The sequence below is a fragment of the Lindgomyces ingoldianus genome (genome assembly GCF_010093535.1).
Source record: "Lindgomyces ingoldianus strain ATCC 200398 unplaced genomic scaffold BDR25scaffold_8, whole genome shotgun sequence".
Lineage (NCBI taxonomy): Eukaryota > Fungi > Ascomycota > Dothideomycetes > Pleosporales > Lindgomycetaceae > Lindgomyces > Lindgomyces ingoldianus.
Genome location: NW_022985169.1, coordinates 1,352,596 through 1,368,654, shown reverse-complemented (window position 1 = coordinate 1,368,654; position 16,059 = coordinate 1,352,596). Strand labels below are relative to the sequence as shown.

At 50.5% G+C, this 16,059-nt stretch overlaps 5 protein-coding genes across 5 annotated transcripts; 3 read left to right on the top strand and 2 right to left on the bottom strand.

Moving 5' to 3' along the window:
• Window positions 1–135: 135 nt before the first annotated feature.
• Window positions 136–3,247, top strand: BDR25DRAFT_282135 (uncharacterized protein; the record flags this gene model as incomplete). Its single annotated transcript, XM_033687942.1, has 3 exons — window positions 136–765; window positions 812–2,800; window positions 2,882–3,247. The coding sequence occupies 3 exons, from the start codon at window positions 139–141 to the stop codon at window positions 3,167–3,169; spliced, it is 2,904 nt and encodes a 967-aa protein (XP_033550815.1). The 3' UTR covers window positions 3,170–3,247.
• A 189-nt stretch (window positions 3,248–3,436) lies between these two features.
• BDR25DRAFT_282132 (uncharacterized protein) lies at window positions 3,437–5,903 on the top strand (the record flags this gene model as incomplete). Its single annotated transcript, XM_033687941.1, has 2 exons — window positions 3,437–3,494; window positions 3,547–5,903. The coding sequence occupies exons 1-2, from the start codon at window positions 3,458–3,460 to the stop codon at window positions 5,901–5,903; spliced, it is 2,394 nt and encodes a 797-aa protein (XP_033550814.1). The 5' UTR covers window positions 3,437–3,457.
• Window positions 5,904–6,079: 176 nt separating this feature from the next.
• Window positions 6,080–11,357, bottom strand: BDR25DRAFT_257040 (thiamine diphosphate-binding protein). The gene is made up of 4 exons (XM_033686455.1): window positions 11,284–11,357; window positions 10,990–11,129; window positions 6,531–10,931; window positions 6,080–6,460 (listed from the first exon to the last, which is right to left on the bottom strand). The coding sequence occupies exons 1-4, from the start codon at window positions 11,312–11,314 to the stop codon at window positions 6,431–6,433; spliced, it is 4,602 nt and encodes a 1,533-aa protein (XP_033550813.1). The 5' UTR covers window positions 11,315–11,357; the 3' UTR covers window positions 6,080–6,430.
• Window positions 11,358–11,825: 468 nt separating this feature from the next.
• BDR25DRAFT_302029 (adenine nucleotide alpha hydrolases-like protein) lies at window positions 11,826–13,100 on the top strand. Its single transcript, XM_033689710.1, has 3 exons — window positions 11,826–12,169; window positions 12,229–12,655; window positions 12,713–13,100. The coding sequence occupies exons 1-3, from the start codon at window positions 11,940–11,942 to the stop codon at window positions 12,956–12,958; spliced, it is 903 nt and encodes a 300-aa protein (XP_033550812.1). The 5' UTR covers window positions 11,826–11,939; the 3' UTR covers window positions 12,959–13,100.
• Window positions 13,101–13,395: 295 nt separating this feature from the next.
• Window positions 13,396–15,630, bottom strand: BDR25DRAFT_312131 (HET-domain-containing protein; the record flags this gene model as incomplete). Its single annotated transcript, XM_033691283.1, has 2 exons — window positions 13,396–14,273; window positions 14,454–15,630. The coding sequence occupies 2 exons, from the start codon at window positions 15,628–15,630 to the stop codon at window positions 13,396–13,398; spliced, it is 2,055 nt and encodes a 684-aa protein (XP_033550811.1).
• Window positions 15,631–16,059: the final 429 nt, after the last annotated feature.

Here is a 16,059-nt window from a genome sequence, read left to right as displayed (position 1 = left end):
CCCGCATTCACGTGACCGTTTCCGGACTTCTAATTTTGGTTGGCACAATTCATCTCAACACTCACAACGTCATCTTGAGGCTGGTACTGAACCGCACAAACTAACCACCACAGCCTTATCAAGCATGCTGACTACGATATGGAGCTCGACCTCTCTGATCCAGAACCATCAGTGCTAGAGTATGCTCGTTTCCATGGCTTGTGCACCTATTTCTCACAGGAGCAACCTTGCCCCAGTGGCCTTCACATCCCGTCTAACGACCATCTGAATTCAGATCTCCAACAATCCGATTCTGAGAAAGCTTCACTAACCTCTCTCGCTAACCAGGCTAATAGCCTAACAAAAGAACGACTAACTGTCAGTAGGGATGTGGCGTTTCTGCTCAAGTTCGTCCACTCTCTGCAAGAGTCGCTTAACGAGGCAGAACTGTATCCAGACCCCATTAAACGGATATCTCCTTTGAAGCAAGAAGTTCCGATTCCTCTGTCTGATCCCGAGCTTGACCTTCAGAACTTTGGGAGCATGGACCTACCGGATCTCGGGAACTTAAAGATACCCTTCGAGAGGGCTAGCACTAAAAAGGACGAAGGACTTGAATGGCCAGCGAATTATTACGACTACCCCATAAAATATCTCAAGCAAGTTAAGTTTGAGAAGCTTACTCTTTCGAAGCAAGACCTTATTTTTCTTCATACTACGGTTCAAGACACTTACACATGCCGAGACTCCGAAAAGATAGAAGCCGAGAGTATAAAGTATACACGAGTATGAGATATCGCAACGCGAAGAATTCTCCTATTAATTAATGCAGAATCCGGCCTTGCAACCATTGACGCCACCACTACTACCGATATCCCCTCAAATAACACCATATGTTCCGTCTTCTCCAGCGAATCATCTAGAACTACTCTCCGAGAGTTCTAATTCGGGTGCTGCCGAACTGGAAGCTCTTGATGAGCATATCGTTAGAGAAGACGCGCTAGTCCCACCGTCGGGCTCTGGAAGATCAGAAGGTAGTGATCAGATGTTACTCGAATTTATCCAGGAGCTGGATTCAGATTCGCTCCAAGGAGCTCCCGAACCGGAGCCCTCGCCGATCTTGAAGCGCAAGATACAAGATCTAAAAGTTGAAGGCCCACTAACGCCTCCGATATTCCACGATTCCCAAGCAAAGAAAATTAAATCAGTGTCATTTCCTGAGATGCTTCACGAGTATATTCCTGATCTTTCTAATTTTGAATCAGGCGACGACATACTCAACTCGCAAGAAAGTTTCAGCGACTTTTACAAGGAGATTGTACCTGTGGTTGAAGAAGTAAACAAGAATATTGAAAACGAGAAGCTTTCTGAGGTCGACACTACCAGGCGAGTCGACGTCCCAGATCTCGACTTCTCACTTCCAACTTTGCCGTGGGAAAAGTATGGACACAAAAAGCGTGGCAAGCATCCGGTGGGTGAGACTGAATTAGATGCCCAGACAAAGTTCATTCTTCAAGTCAAGCGGAATGACCTGAGATTAGTGTCCTCCTGGCATGGGCTCGCCAAACTGGAGAGGGATCTGCACTGGAGCCCGTTCCCGACCCAACTCGGCGTTATCACGATCAACGAGAAGCTTCAAGATGATGGGATACTAGGGGAGCTTCTCGCAGAGCTGAGCACTAGCGACATTGCTACTAGTTCAACCGACATATGGAAGAGAGATCAGTTACGCTTCTTTGATGACGAAGAGGATCGTGAGGACGAACTAGAAGTAGTAGAGCTTCAAGAGGGAGAAGGCGTGGAATCGTTCATCAGGAAGAAGAGACTCGAGATCGAAGATGATGATATCAATAATCCGCCTGGAGGTCGGGAGACGAAGGGTACCACTCTTGGTACCCTTATTCGCAATGTACCGCACAAAGAGTTTGAGGATCAGTGCCATAGGGACGACTTCTCGGCAGTTCAACGTGGACTGCTGCCACCTCCAGGGCATCAACAAGCACCGATGGAACTGGATGGCGGCCTCATGTTTGGGGGAATGTTCTCTGCCTCCGTGGCGCTACACAAGTTTATGAAGCTTCACGGCAGGACTGCAAGGACCGGTGTAGGCGACGAATCCATTGCAGTTGAAATCAATATCCCGGTTCAGCGTTCCGGTGATCGTCCTACAAGCCTGTCTCATGAAGGTCTCCAGGGCGTGGTGCTTACAACAGCTTCACGGGAGGTTCAAGATAGCTGTAGTCCGCCGAGACCGACCGCATTAATGCTTCCTCCAACCCCTACCAACCTGCAGCCATGCTCATTCATCATCTCGTCGACGCTGCTGCAACAGAGGACCCTTACAAGGCAAGTGGAGAAAATATACAAAGATGCAGAGCTCATGGAGCGCGATTTCAGCCTCCTACATTCGCCCTCTCAAGAAGCCGACTTACTATTGTCACCATCGACCGGCTTGATTCTCACTTCTCTGCAGCAGATAAAGCAACGAGCACTCCCAGGACAACCGGATCGTTCCCCGATCAAAGAGCGTATCTCAAAGCTGCAATTACGGTATGAAAGACTGATCGTTCTCGTCAGCGAGGGAGTCAGCCAAGAGGTGGAAGAAGCTGGGTCGAGACGTTTGGCGGATGCTCGCGACCCGGAAGCATTAAAGGAGCTGGAGGTCTTCTCTTCCAAGATGGAGGCTGACGTGATGACGAAGTACATTGAAGGTGGAGAACTTGCCCTATCAAGAGCTATCGTGGGAGAGATGGCAGGGTGGGGTCTACCACATGGATCTGAGGATATCGGGGATGTGAAGTTGTTGCAAGAAGAAACACTGGTACGTTTCCTGAAGTCACAACTGAGTCCATTTCATATTTACGCAACCTGGTTCAGGAACATGACAGCTAATGGAAAGTAGTGGGAGCTCTTCCTCCGTCGCGCCGGTTTCAATCCCTTCGCGGCCCAAGTCATTCTGGCGTCTCTGAAAACGCCTTATGATCTTCAACTTCGGACGAGCTCGCCCCCTGCGTTTGCGTCGCCTTCTAAATCGCTCAGAATCTTTGGTCTCCCAGCTTTTATCCTCATGTCAGCGGAAGAGCGCGTCGAGCACTTTCAGGTTCTACTTGGAGGAGGTAGGATTTTGAATCGAGTTAGCACTGTCCTAGATCAGTCATGGCCGAGTGCAGTCAATGGATTTGCTGTGTGAGATGCAAGGTTTATGGTGTTGTCATTGTCATTGTTGGCCGCTGTGTGGATGTGGATGGAGGGACCACATGATCTGAGGAAGTTTTGTTCATATGTATGGAGTCGTCTCGAGAAGATAAGACTGATCAATGGAGGGCATGATATGTACCAATAAATTTATTTGCACCTGAAATGATGGGTGGCCAATCAACACGGCCTATGGCTTGGCGTCCCGCTAACCCCACACTTCGTAAAAGCCCACAGGAGCACGCAAGGAAGAGAGGGTGAAGTTGTGTTCAGCTCTCACACAATGGATTCTCAATTCTTTCTCGGGCAACTCCCAGCCGGTATGACCTCCATAAGAATTCCCAGACGCCTGTTACTGACCGTTCACCATAGAACTCCTTCTAATATGGCACATTCACCGAGTTCCCGTCATTCTCTCCGCTGTGTCGTTAGTCGCCATCGTCCGCTTTGCCATGTACCTTCATGGACGACGAGGAAAGATCTCAGTGTCACCAACCCCTAGATCACCAACTGAGAAGGCTGTTGTTGAGCTGAAGTCCGAATGGCTCCCGGAGAATACCTTGCTTGATCCGTTGGCAATCAACAAGGACAGTCATCCGGAGGAAGCGACAAGTGCAATTGTATCTACTGTAAAGGCTAAGAAGGGTCCAAAGAAAGTCAAAGGCAAGAAATTGCCAAACAAGCTGGCCAAAGCAACCTCAACCTTCAACCACAAGACCGACAAGATCCAGCCTCTAATCTTCTTTCAATCCCTTGCTGGGACTTCTGAGAGGTACACCTCCCAAACAGCCAAGGCTATCGGTTCCTGGATATCTAGCCTCGTGGACTGTGATGACTCCGCGCCAATTCTCGAACCTCAAGTTCATGACGTGTCATATATCGAATATGACGACTATTTCGTCAGTGCACCGAAAACAGAGCCAAACACTCGACACTTCTACCTTATCCTCATACCGACCTACAACATTGATACTGTGCTCAGTACATTCCTCCAGAACCTCCAAGAGACTCACAACGACTTTCGAATTGATACTGCGCCATTGGCTGAGCTGTTGGGGTACTCAGTGTTTGGGTTTGGCGACAAAGAGGGGTGGCCGACAGAGGAAGAAGGCTTCTGTAGCCAAGCCAAGGAGGTTGATAAATGGATGGCAAGGCTGACCGGGAGGAAGAGAGCATGGCCTCTTGGTATGGGTGATGTTACAGGAGACGTTGAAGCACGGCTTGGAGAATGGATCCATGGTATCCAGGAAGCACTAGTAGATATTGCTCAAGGCAGAGGGTTGGGGGAGGGCGTTCCTGGAAGTGGCAATCCAGCGGAAAGCGGCGACGAAGATAACGACATCTTGGGTGACAGCGACGTCGAGAAATTTCAAACTCGCCGCATCAAAGCAAAGATGTCTGCCCGGCTCGATGACGTCGAAGACCTCGGCTCAGTGGTCAACATTTCCACCTCCACACCCGACGTCCCTATACCTATCGACTTTACAACCTACAAACCCAAACCCACGCCTAACCCAGTCCAAGCCCCCAAAGAAATGGTCCCCATCACTTCCCCTACCTACAACGCCCTCACAAAACAAGGCTACACGATAATCGGCTCTCATTCCGGTGTGAAAATCTGTCGATGGACAAAATCGGCACTGCGCGGACGGGGCTCTTGCTACAAATATTCCTTCTATGGGATCCAATCGCACCTATGCATGGAAGCCACGCCATCCCTCTCCTGTTCCAACAAATGTGTCTTCTGCTGGCGCCACGGCACAAACCCTGTCGGTACAACATGGCGCTGGATCACCGACTCCCCAGATGTGATCTTCACCGGTATCACCGCTGCCCACTACCAGAAAATCCGGATGCTGAAAGGCGTGCCCGGGGTACGCGCTGAGCGCTTCGCCGAAGCGATGTGCATCCGACATTGCGCCCTCTCTCTCGTTGGCGAACCCATCTTCTACCCACACATCAACGATCTGATAACTATCCTGCATTCCCACCACATCTCCACCTTCCTCGTCTGTAACGCCCAACACCCCGCCCAACTCGCAGCTCTGGTACCTGTGACCCAACTATACGTCTCCATCGACGCAAGCAACAAAGCCTCCCTCCGCGCCATCGATCGGCCCCTCCACCGCGACTTCTGGGAACGGTTTTGTGCTTGTCTAGATATTCTCCGCGTCCGGAGATTTGAGCAACGTACTGTATTTCGGCTCACCCTCGTCAAGGGATTCAACATGGCGGATGAGGTGAAGGGCTATGCAGATCTTATCCAGCGCGCATTGCCTGGGTTTGTAGAAGTCAAGGGGGTCACATATTGTGGGACCAGCGCTGCTGGATCTGTGGGGCTGACGATGCAAAATGTGCCGTTTTACTCTGAGGTGTCTGAATTCGTGGCCGCTCTCGTTGAAGAATTAGTCTCCCGGGACCTTGGATATGGTATTGCAGCCGAGCACGCGCATTCTTGTTGTGTACTCTTGGCAGACGAAAGCAGGTTTAAACGACAGGGGCGGTGGGCGACGCGTATTGATTTCGAACGGTTTTTTGAGTTATATGAGGGGAGAGTGCGGGGGACGAGGATGGAGGACGGAGAGGTGGTGGGTTGGAGACCAGAGGATTATGTTGGTGAGGAGACGCCTGATTGGGCGCTTTGGGGGAATGGTGGGTTTGACCCAAGGGATGTTAGGGTTTGGAGGAAAGGGAAGGGGCCGAAGAAGGAGAAGGAGATGGAGATGTAGGGGAATGTGTAGATAGGAGTGGAGGAGGGTGAGTTCTGGAGCGATGTGCATCTGTGAATAAATATATGATAATCTTCTAGATTCCCAGCAAAAATAGGTCGATAGGCAGATAAAGCTGTGGTGAAATAGATGCCAAGGTCGAGCGGATTGATGTATTTAGATAGTAGAATTCCAGTGCAGTTCCTCATTCAATGTTTGCGGTTACTAGCCATCTTGCAAGTCCGAACAGACATCTAGTTAAGTAGACTACACTACCCTTCAAGTTTCAAGTTTCAAGTATGGTGAATACAAGAAAGAATACGAACTAAAAGAAAAATTACATAAAATCTGCATTTTTTTTTAGAGAACTCCATCGTAAATGCAGAGTTAGAGAATGAATGAATGATTTACCGGAGACCGTAACCGCCATTCACGCCCTCGCTCCGCTACCCCTCCCAGTCCCCTCCGCTATCGTGACCGCGGTAATGCTATACCGATCCTGTTTCACACACACTAGACACTTGTGCAGAAGCCCGGCTGGGTGCTCCTTACTCTTCATCCGACTCGACTTCCGCAGTCTGCAAGCCCAATCGTCAGCTCAGGTCGCTGAAAACGGGACAGGTAAGGGTGGGTTCAACTAGGACTTACATCATCATGGAAATACTTCCCCTCCGTCGTCTCCTTAATATACCCCGTCCTAATGACAAAATCGCCGAACCTTTCCCCTTCATCGCGTTCTTTAGCATACCTCTTAATCAAGGGTCTCATAATGTCCAGAATCTCGTCCTCCTTAATCGAACTCCTATACAACTTATTCAATCTCTGTCCATGGTACCCACCTCCAAGGTACATATTATACGCGCCGAATGCCTTGCCAACGAACGCTACTTCGGCAAGCCACGGCCTTGCGCAACCATTGGGGCACCCTGTCATGCGCATGACGATGGAGTCTTGACGGAGTCCGCATTCTTCGAGTGTAGATTCAAGCTTGGTGATTAGTTCGGGGAGGTAGCGTTCTGATTCCGCCATTGCGAGACCGCAAGTAGGGAACGCGACGCAGGCGCTACTACTTAGTCTCATCCCCGAAAAATTCGTATTGTCGAGTTTGTATTTGCGGAGGAGGTCTTTGATTTGTGGTAGATCGGCGTCCGCAATGTTAGAGAGGATGAGATGTTGGTTGCCAGTGAGGCGGAATTCGCCCTTGCCAAGTTTGGCGACTTCGATGAGGCCGGATTTCATTGGGAAGTCAGCAGTGTCCTCAACGCGTCCATTTTCGATGAAGAAAGTGAAGTGATTGAAATCGTTTTCGTCCTTTTGCCACCCGAACGTGTCGATGTTGCTGGCGAATTTGAACGGCTTTGGCGAGGCGAATTGCGATCCCCAGAGTTCTTCAACTTTGCCGCGGAAGACGTCGACGCCCATGTCGTCCATGGTGTATTTTAGACGAGCGTGTTTCCGATTGTTGCGGTCGCCGTGGTCACGTTGGACGAGCATGATCTTCTCACATGCGATATGTACGACGGAGGCGGGCACGTAGCCAAGCATGCTGCCGGTTCGGGGGTATGTCTTCTTGTTGTTATGTGTTACGCCCATGCCACCTCCGGCGAGAACGTTAAACCCTTCGAGATGGCCATCGCTGCCTTTGATGGCGATGAGGCCGATGTCATGGGCGTAGACATCTGTATCGTTGTGTGGTGGAATGGCGATGGTGATCTTAAACTTTCGGGGGAGGTAGGTGGGGCCGTAGAGAGGTTCGTGATCGACCACAGCGTTTCCAGCGACTTGCCTCTTTTTCTTGGTCTCATCATCTTCAAGCCAGATCTCGTGATAGGCGGTGGTGGATGGGAGGAGGTGATCGCTGACCTTCTTAGAGATGGCATAGACTTCAGAATGATATTGCGAATGTTGTGGTAAAGAGCTACACATAACATTACGGTTGACGTCGCCACAAGCTGCAATAGTCGTCATGAGTGCTTTATTGATGGCTTGCATTGCAGGCTTAAGCTTGCCCTTGACGACGCCATGGAACTGGAAGGTCTGCCGGGTAGTGAGCTTCATGGTCTCGTTGCCCAGCTTTGTGCTAATTTCGTCCATCTGCAGCCATTGATGAGGGGTAGCAACACCTCCAGGTAGCCTGCATCGAATCATGAAAGAATACGCTGGCTCAAGACCTTGAGCTTTCCTCTCATCGCGGAGATCCCGATCATCCTGCATGTACGTGCCATGGAACTTGGTGAGCTGTTGATCGCTGGCAGAAATCGCACCTGTACTTGTGTCCGCCAATCCTTCCTCAATGGTTCCTCGCAAATAGTTAGAGGCAATCTTGATATCTTCGTTTGTGATTGGTGGTGGCTCATCTGGAAGGCCTTCGACCTTGTCTACGCCGAGAGCTTGCCACAATTTCGGCTCCCACTCAACATAACCAGTCTGATACGCGTCCGGATCCTGGTCGTCTCCAAGTCCGCAATCAGTCAGGGGCTTACCACCGAGAGTAAGGAGTCGGTTGTGCAGGTCTTTGCCGGGCTTGTTGTAATATATCTTGTCCTCTTTACGCGGCCAGTAATGGCTGTCTCCGAGAGCGAACACTGCGAAGTTCACAGTGGCGAGGTCGAGATCTGTCGAGTCCCTGACCGCCTCCCAGAATGTTCTACCATTCTGGGGAAACTCTCCTTGACCGGCGGTACTCGTGACCAGGACAATGTTCTGCTCATTTGAAAAGTCCTCGAGTGGATAGTCATCCATGGCCATGCACATCGTCTTCAAGCCTCGAGCTTTACCACGATTTGCCATTCTCCTGGCAAGGCTCTCCGCATTGCCATTATCAGATGCAAACAAGACCGTCATTGGGTCTCCAGCAAGACCCTCGAGAAGCTTGCCATAAGCATCCTTTGCCTTCCTCTTCTGCAGCTGCCTAACCTCGGTGCCGTATGAAGCAGAAAGATTTGCGGAGAACTCTGGATGCCTCTTCATGAGTTGCGACATGTAGTTGTCCCGTTGGAGGAACTCTTCCAACTCTTTCTTGATCCTCTCGGAATCTAGTCGGAAGTTTGGCTCGCCCTTCTCATCGCCACGCGGATCCCACCTGTAAAGTGGCCAGTACCCAAGATCAACTGCCTTCTTCGTCTCCTGGAGAATCGTCAAAGGAGAATCATTCTCCTTCTCGTATGGCAGATAGGCAAGAACCACTGACGGACCATTGAATTTGTCTGCTTCGATCATGGCCTCCAAAACCTGGGTATACGAGCTGTAGACGGCGACTGAGGCAACATATGCGTTGCCAAAGTTCATGGCATACAGACCAATATCCTTCTTCCGTCTAGCGGCATCAGCGGCCACGTGCTCTGAATACGGTTGTGAATCAATAATGAGCATGTTGACATTCTCCCCAGAAGCAAGCACATGGTGAACACCAGAGTTCCCGAGGTCGTATGCCCATGCATCTGATCCAACCAGCCATGGGGACTCTCGGAAAAAGAGCCCCCTGGAAGAAAGCAATTTGCTAGCTGCGGGGGAGCCATCGGTGCCTAACCGAGCGATGACTTCGGGAGCTAATTCGTTTGCTTTGTCCCCATTCTCCGCATCCAGTGCCCACTTCGCGAGCCATTGGAGAGGAGCCTTGGTGACGAAGTCGTTGCTCTTGGATGCCGCTCGAACCTCCTCGATAAAACGCGACCGATGTTCTTTCCGAGCGAGTAGGGATCCAAAGCCATACTCGGGGGTTGATGAGATTTCATTCGATATGCCGGCATTCTTTGCGCCCAACTGATTCGCGACATGAAGCTTCTCACCAAACACCTGGTTTAGAATCTTCATATATGCATTTTCCAGCGCAGGCTGCTCAAGCTTCACTTTCTGGTCTCTCGTCTTGGGTCCATCGAGATTTCCAATCTGCAAGTTCTGCACCGGTGCCTCGCTTAGAAGGTTTTGGAAAACCCCGCGTAGTGCCTGCTGTACGGTTTTCTCGTTGATGTAACCCAATTGATAGCCGACAATCATGGGAGAGTGCGGACCGCTTGATTTCAATGACATCAAGAGATCTAGCAGAAGAGGGCCCCACTTAGTAGTCTTCCGACGGACTTGTTCCAGAACGGCGATCCTCTTGATTGATTTGGGAAGCAAAGGCGCAAGGGAAGCACCTAGCCATGGTCGATATAATCTAGCTGTGAGGATTCCAACATTGCCATATTGCTCAGAACGGTCAGCGGCTGCATCGACTTCATCCGCGAAAATTGCGGTGTCGGCGCCAAACAAGAACAAAGCTGCCTCAGCATCCTGAGGCCCAGTATATTCGAATGCATCATAAGATCGCCCTGTGGCTTCCTTGAAGTTCGCCCAGATCTGGCAAGCGAAGCGGTAGATATCCTCCGAGGACACAGTCTTGGAGGCCAGGGACTCCACAGTCGTAGCCGAAGACAGCGACCTGCCACTGGTAGTGCTGCTCTCGCGCCTCGAGGAACCTGATGAGGATGCTCTCGCGCTCGTCCTGTCTGGTAATGATAGAGTCTTTCCATCGCCTGGTGGACGCACGGGCCCGGTGGGTGCTCCACTGGCCGTTGTTGCTTGGCTTCGCGCAACGGCTAGGGTTGCTACCCTCCCATCATCTGCGTACAGCGAAGTCTCCTCGGCCCTCGTACCCTGAAATGCCACCACAGCATCCAGATCCAGTATAGCCCGTGCCAGCTCGCGGTTCTCATACGGAATCTGCTTGCTCATAGCAATCGCGCCCGAATCAAAGAAATGTATGACTCCCTTCCCCGACTTGATAGCCAAGGCATGAGCGGTCAGTGCAATATCCTGCGTCTGCTGCAGCGTCTCGGACTGGAGGAATGTAAAGCCACATTGCCGAATCGACGTGATATCGGAGAAGTCCGGGAAGCCGAGGGGCTGGACCGAGACATGAATGACGACGGGATACTGAGCTAGTTTGTATAAATGTGGTATTGACTTTACGAGGATGGATGAAGTGGTCGTGACCGAAGTGAGCTTCCCCGCGCGGATAGGTTTGAAGACCGAGAGCAGCGGATCCGCATTATGTCGAATAGCGAGGATCTACACTTCGGTTAAAACCAATGCGCATTTCTGAGAGGGTATATGTGTGGGGAAGTACCTGGGGCTGCTCCTTTGCGACGAGACTCGGGGCATTGTTCTTCTGGAAAGAACGGAGAAATTCCGAAAACTCGCTGTCGGATGCGAGAGAGGGCTGGACAGACACGATCACATCGCTAGATAGGTATGCGATTCGCGCCACTGCAGGAACACCGAGTCAGCGAATTGCCATTGGTAAATGGTGCGCACATTTCTTTTGTGAGAACAGTTCGCCAGTGGAGGGCTGGGTGAGGGGCAAGTTGGGGGAGGGGGAACGCAGAGGAACATGGGGGGGTGGGGGAGGGGGGAGGCGTACCAGCCTCTCCAGCTGTCGAGATAGAGCCCATAGTTGCGGACTCGTGCAGAATGAGAAGTGTCAGTGGGGGAGAGAGTGGATAGAAGAAGGGTTAGTGGCCGGCATGTCTGTCATTTAGATATCGGCAGCGGTAACATTTTTTCTTTCGAGTTGTGATCAAATTCCACTCCGGTCTGGCGCCGAAAGGGATTAGGCCGATCGCGTCATTCTCAGCCTTCAGGGTCGGGCAGAAGACCGGCCAGAAGCCTGGCCAGTGAGCGAGGGCCATTATTCATCCAACCCTCTGTTCTCCAACTCCATAATGCCTCCAGCTGCATGTCCGCCTGCAGGCGTTCACTCAATATCGTACAGCATGCGTCTTTTATTTGTATTAGATCCTGGACGCAGGATCTGATTGTGCATGCTCCGCCTCTTGCTGAGCGGTTGGATTGGGACGCCACCCCTGTAGGGCAAGCAGGCACTTTCACCGAGAGCCGACTATCGATAACCGGAGCGTCGCCTCCACTTGTCCCCTCGCTCGGCTTCAAATCCCACCTGCATTATGAGGCCTCGTCGCGAGAATTCTAGGTAATTCCAAAAACTCCACATCCCCACCCCCCGCATATTTCTCTCCGTGGCCCTGCATCTCATGTCGAGTCTGCAGCTGCCACACCGCAATGACCCAACCTATTCTTGGAGAATCTAACAGCGACTTTGACCACAATGCCCCCGGCGAGCCCCTGGTCTCCGATGAAATCGCCTTGCCTTTTCCCATTTTGTGCGCAAGGATACATGAGCGCGTAACTGCCTTTTTGAAAGAGAAGAATGTCTCGTCAAGGGTCCAGAGCGTGCAGGAGCAGACGCGCATTTCGCTGGGCGTGATTGCAGAGGCATTGGAGCGGTTCAGGTACGCGATGATTGGAATATCTGAACACATCAGTCAGTAAGCTAAGAGGGATGCAATAGTCTGCCGGAGATCTCGCTCTCCTATAACGGCGGCAAAGACTGCCTCGTCCTCCTTATCCTCTACCTCTGCGCCCTGCACACTGCCGGCCTGACCCGCTCTACCCCAAACAACTTTGAGTCTAACCACCACGAGCCCATCCAGTGTGTCTACATCCAATCTGCGCATCCTTTCACAGAGGTGGAAGAATTTGTAGCATCGAGCGTGAAAACATACTCTCTTTCCCTGGTCGAATATGCCAAACCCATGAAAGCCGCATTCGCTGACTATCTGCACGACACTCCTTCAGTAAAAGCCATATTTGTAGGCACCAGGCGAACTGATCCGCATGGCGAGCATTTGAAGCATTTTGATCCGACCGACCATGGGTGGCCCAAGTTTATGCGCATACACCCTGTTATAGACTGGCATTATGTAGATATTTGGACGGTGAGTATATTGGCGCATCTATCTGAAGCATCGACTGTAGAGACTGATCGTTTGCAGTTCATCCGTCAGCTTAAAATACCCTACTGTGTTCTTTACGACCGTGGATACACCTCCCTAGGAGGTACAACGGACACTCATCCTAATCCCGCCCTCCTCTGCCAACCAACCACACCACACCTTCCGAAGACAAATAATTCGAATGGTGCAACGAATGGAACAATCAACGGGTCTAGTACGCCGAAGTTCCGACCAGCCTATGAGCTGATGGACGATTACGAGGAACGACTAGGCCGAGACAAATGAGGAAGCTTGCGATATCCTGTACATGTAGCAAGTTTAGACGGCCTAGAATGGTAAACAAAACCCATTGTCAACGCGCATATCGGCGTATTTGGAGTTTGATGATAGCACGTCTTTGGCGCTAGCATATTAGAAGGCTCGTAGACCTTTACTGAATGCCACTGACAGTTTTTACACTTTGCGTGAACGATAGAGCGCTCTGGCTAAATAGGTGTGCAAAGTGCTTTGAACACCAGAGTAACTGAAGCTTCTAAAGAGATGGCAAAGAATGCGGATTATGTGAGCTGGAATGGCATAACGGAATGAATATTAAGAGATTCCGTGCCTCTAATTCCCGGGTTGTTTGTTAGCTTTGCATCTATAGGTAGCCCCCTCGTTTCGTTGTGAGCTTTTCGTACCGTTTAACATAAAGTTTCATCGAAAGGTAGCAGGTTGGTATCTCAAATCAGTCGAATCATCTTCCGGGTAGGGTTTGCCGACCACCAAGCAAGTTTAGCCATCAGACCGATCGCAACTCGCTCGGCATACCGTCCTCGGTGTGTCCATCGAATTAGCATCACATTCAGTACGTCTTTTTCGTCTAACGCTTCCACAGAGACCGGAAAACATGGTAGGCCTGAAGATGTACGTATGCCTCCTGGCTCGGGCTTCGTCCTGGAGAGAAGAATGAATTCAAATCGGGCGCCGTGGACACCCCACGAGCAATTAGATATGTTGTCCATCAGGTGTCCAACTTTTTCTCCGTTTTCAGTGCAGATTATAGTTTGGATTTGGGTTGCGCTTGTCGTATCTTCCGGATTATATACCAAATCTCTGATATCAATTGGGTTCCGTGGGTTGACATTAAAGACATAGAATTTCTGGAGACGGAAGTCAACAACACTGACGGCTTCGGCGGAAAAGCAAAGTTCTGGTCCGGAAAAGCTGGGTTGGGAAGGAACGGGTTGCTGGTATGTTTTTTCTGGATATGTGATGATTTGATAGGGCACTCCGATCGATCTGCGAATTGAGTGGGCTTCGTCCCCGCGCTCAATTTGGAAGGAAGCAATCTCTGAAGTAAGTCGAGGTAGGTCCATCTGCGGCGCAGAATATACAACATTCTCTAGATTCTGCCGGCCAGATAAATGCTCCACCGGGCCCAACCAGCCTGCCCACGACCAGCTGGGGATGTAGTCCGCACATGACGAAGGGTCATACTTGGGACAAAGCCGTTTGAGAGGCTGAGTAGGTATCCATAGAAGGGCAAGGTCGAAAATTGCCTCGGGTAACCCGTATTGAAAGGTCCCCCCCCCTGATTCCTCCATCATTGCAGAAATACCTGCGAAAGCTCGCAATCTGTCTTCTTGTTGAGAAAGATGCCGCTGGGTATATCTCCGGACCACAATATCATAGCATCGAAAAAAATCAAGGCAGAAATAATCCAAGGCTGCCGCGGGTCGCGTGTCAAATTCAAGTAAGGGATTGATAATATGTCTTTTGGTATTGTGGACAGACTCACCATCTTCAGAACGAAGATTGGATCGGCATTGAAGATACACCTGCCAATCTGTGAAATATATACACCTGGTTGACAGCAGCCGTTCTTGGTAGGTCCAAGCCCTGGTCTCGTATGTGGATAAATCCATCGCTAGGTCGATGTCTGGTGCAAGTGGTCGAAGTTCTACACCCTTGCGCATCCGGACTAGCTGTAGGGCGTTCCGACTTCCAAGACTGATACCAGGTAGACGGCAGTCCGCGTTGTGACCTGACATGGCGACTATTGTGGCGAATGCATGACGGTATATTATATTCATCCGGGATATTTGAGGGTCGCGATGAACAGGGTCGTCTTGGACAATACATAAGGAATCTACCCAAAGATACCGAATGTTGAGCTGGTCTGTGAAGCACATTGCATCCTGAATAACTTGGGGAACGCGGTTGAAATGTTGGAGCAATGCCCCTGGCTTCTGCAGCGTTCTGACGTTGGACTTGGTGAGATGGAAAGAACTAACTCCACCCCATACATAGCTCAGAGCAAGGTACCGACAATCGGATCGTTTTTGGACGATTTGTCGACCAACGACATCGATGAGGAAGATGTCCAAGGTTTCAGCAATGGGTAGGCTGCAACCCTCGTGGTTGATTGCGCAGTCATGAAGCCATCCTTCAATCTGCTTCACATTGATGTGTGAAGGCTTTGAGATGGCTTTCTTCTTAGATATTGCTATCGACGAGGACGAGAGATAGTGAATCGGTGATCCGCCCTGTAACCGAGATACTTCAATGCTGCCAAGTCGACGTGTAATGTCACCGCAATAGACGATTAGGACATTGTATTCGACAGATAGTCGAACCTCGCTTTTGAGTAATGATTCTTGCCGAGTTGCGGCCCCAGTAAGCGTTTCAATGAAGTGTAGGACAAGATCGCAAAGAGCACATTGCTGCTCCTTTGGATTGAGAAAGTAAGTCGTGAAGTTCAATTGGCGGTCCGCTATCTTAACGAGTTCCACGTCGCGGCAAATGTTGCACAGTTCTGGTTGGAGAAACGTTGAAGGCTGGGGCGTGGAAGGCAGCAATGAATCATCCCGGTGTGGCGAAGTCGCCACGAAAACTTTCTGAGAAGACTTTGGAGCATCGCTCTTAATCCGCCTATGCAAAGCTAAGGACCGGAGCTTGCTGGAGGAAAAAGACATGGTGAGGAACGATGCAGAAGAGGCTTTAACGTGAAGGCTTGCGTGGACGTAGATAACAAATCGTTCAAAGGATCTTCAGAATAATTTGAGGCTGGTTGGCTTTAACAAGCGTTCATGGCTTAGTAGCCTGAGGCAGTGCCTTCATGCATGGATCGTATCAGGCTGGGGTTAGATGCGTGGCTGCTCTGGCTGAGTGAGGTACTTTTTGTGTTAGCTTTGTCCAGTTGGGACGATCCTCTCGAGTATTTTTGAGGCTTGGTCTCTTAGCTTGGGGTATCTTGGGTACGGGGTATGGTTGAGACTAGGCTTTCAGAGAGGTTGTGAAGCCTGAGATCTTTGATCTGGATTGGGCTTAGCGCCATTCCTGAAGGGAAACCGCGGTTCGTAGTACCAATCTTATCTCATAAATTTATCACTGCCTTTTTATTC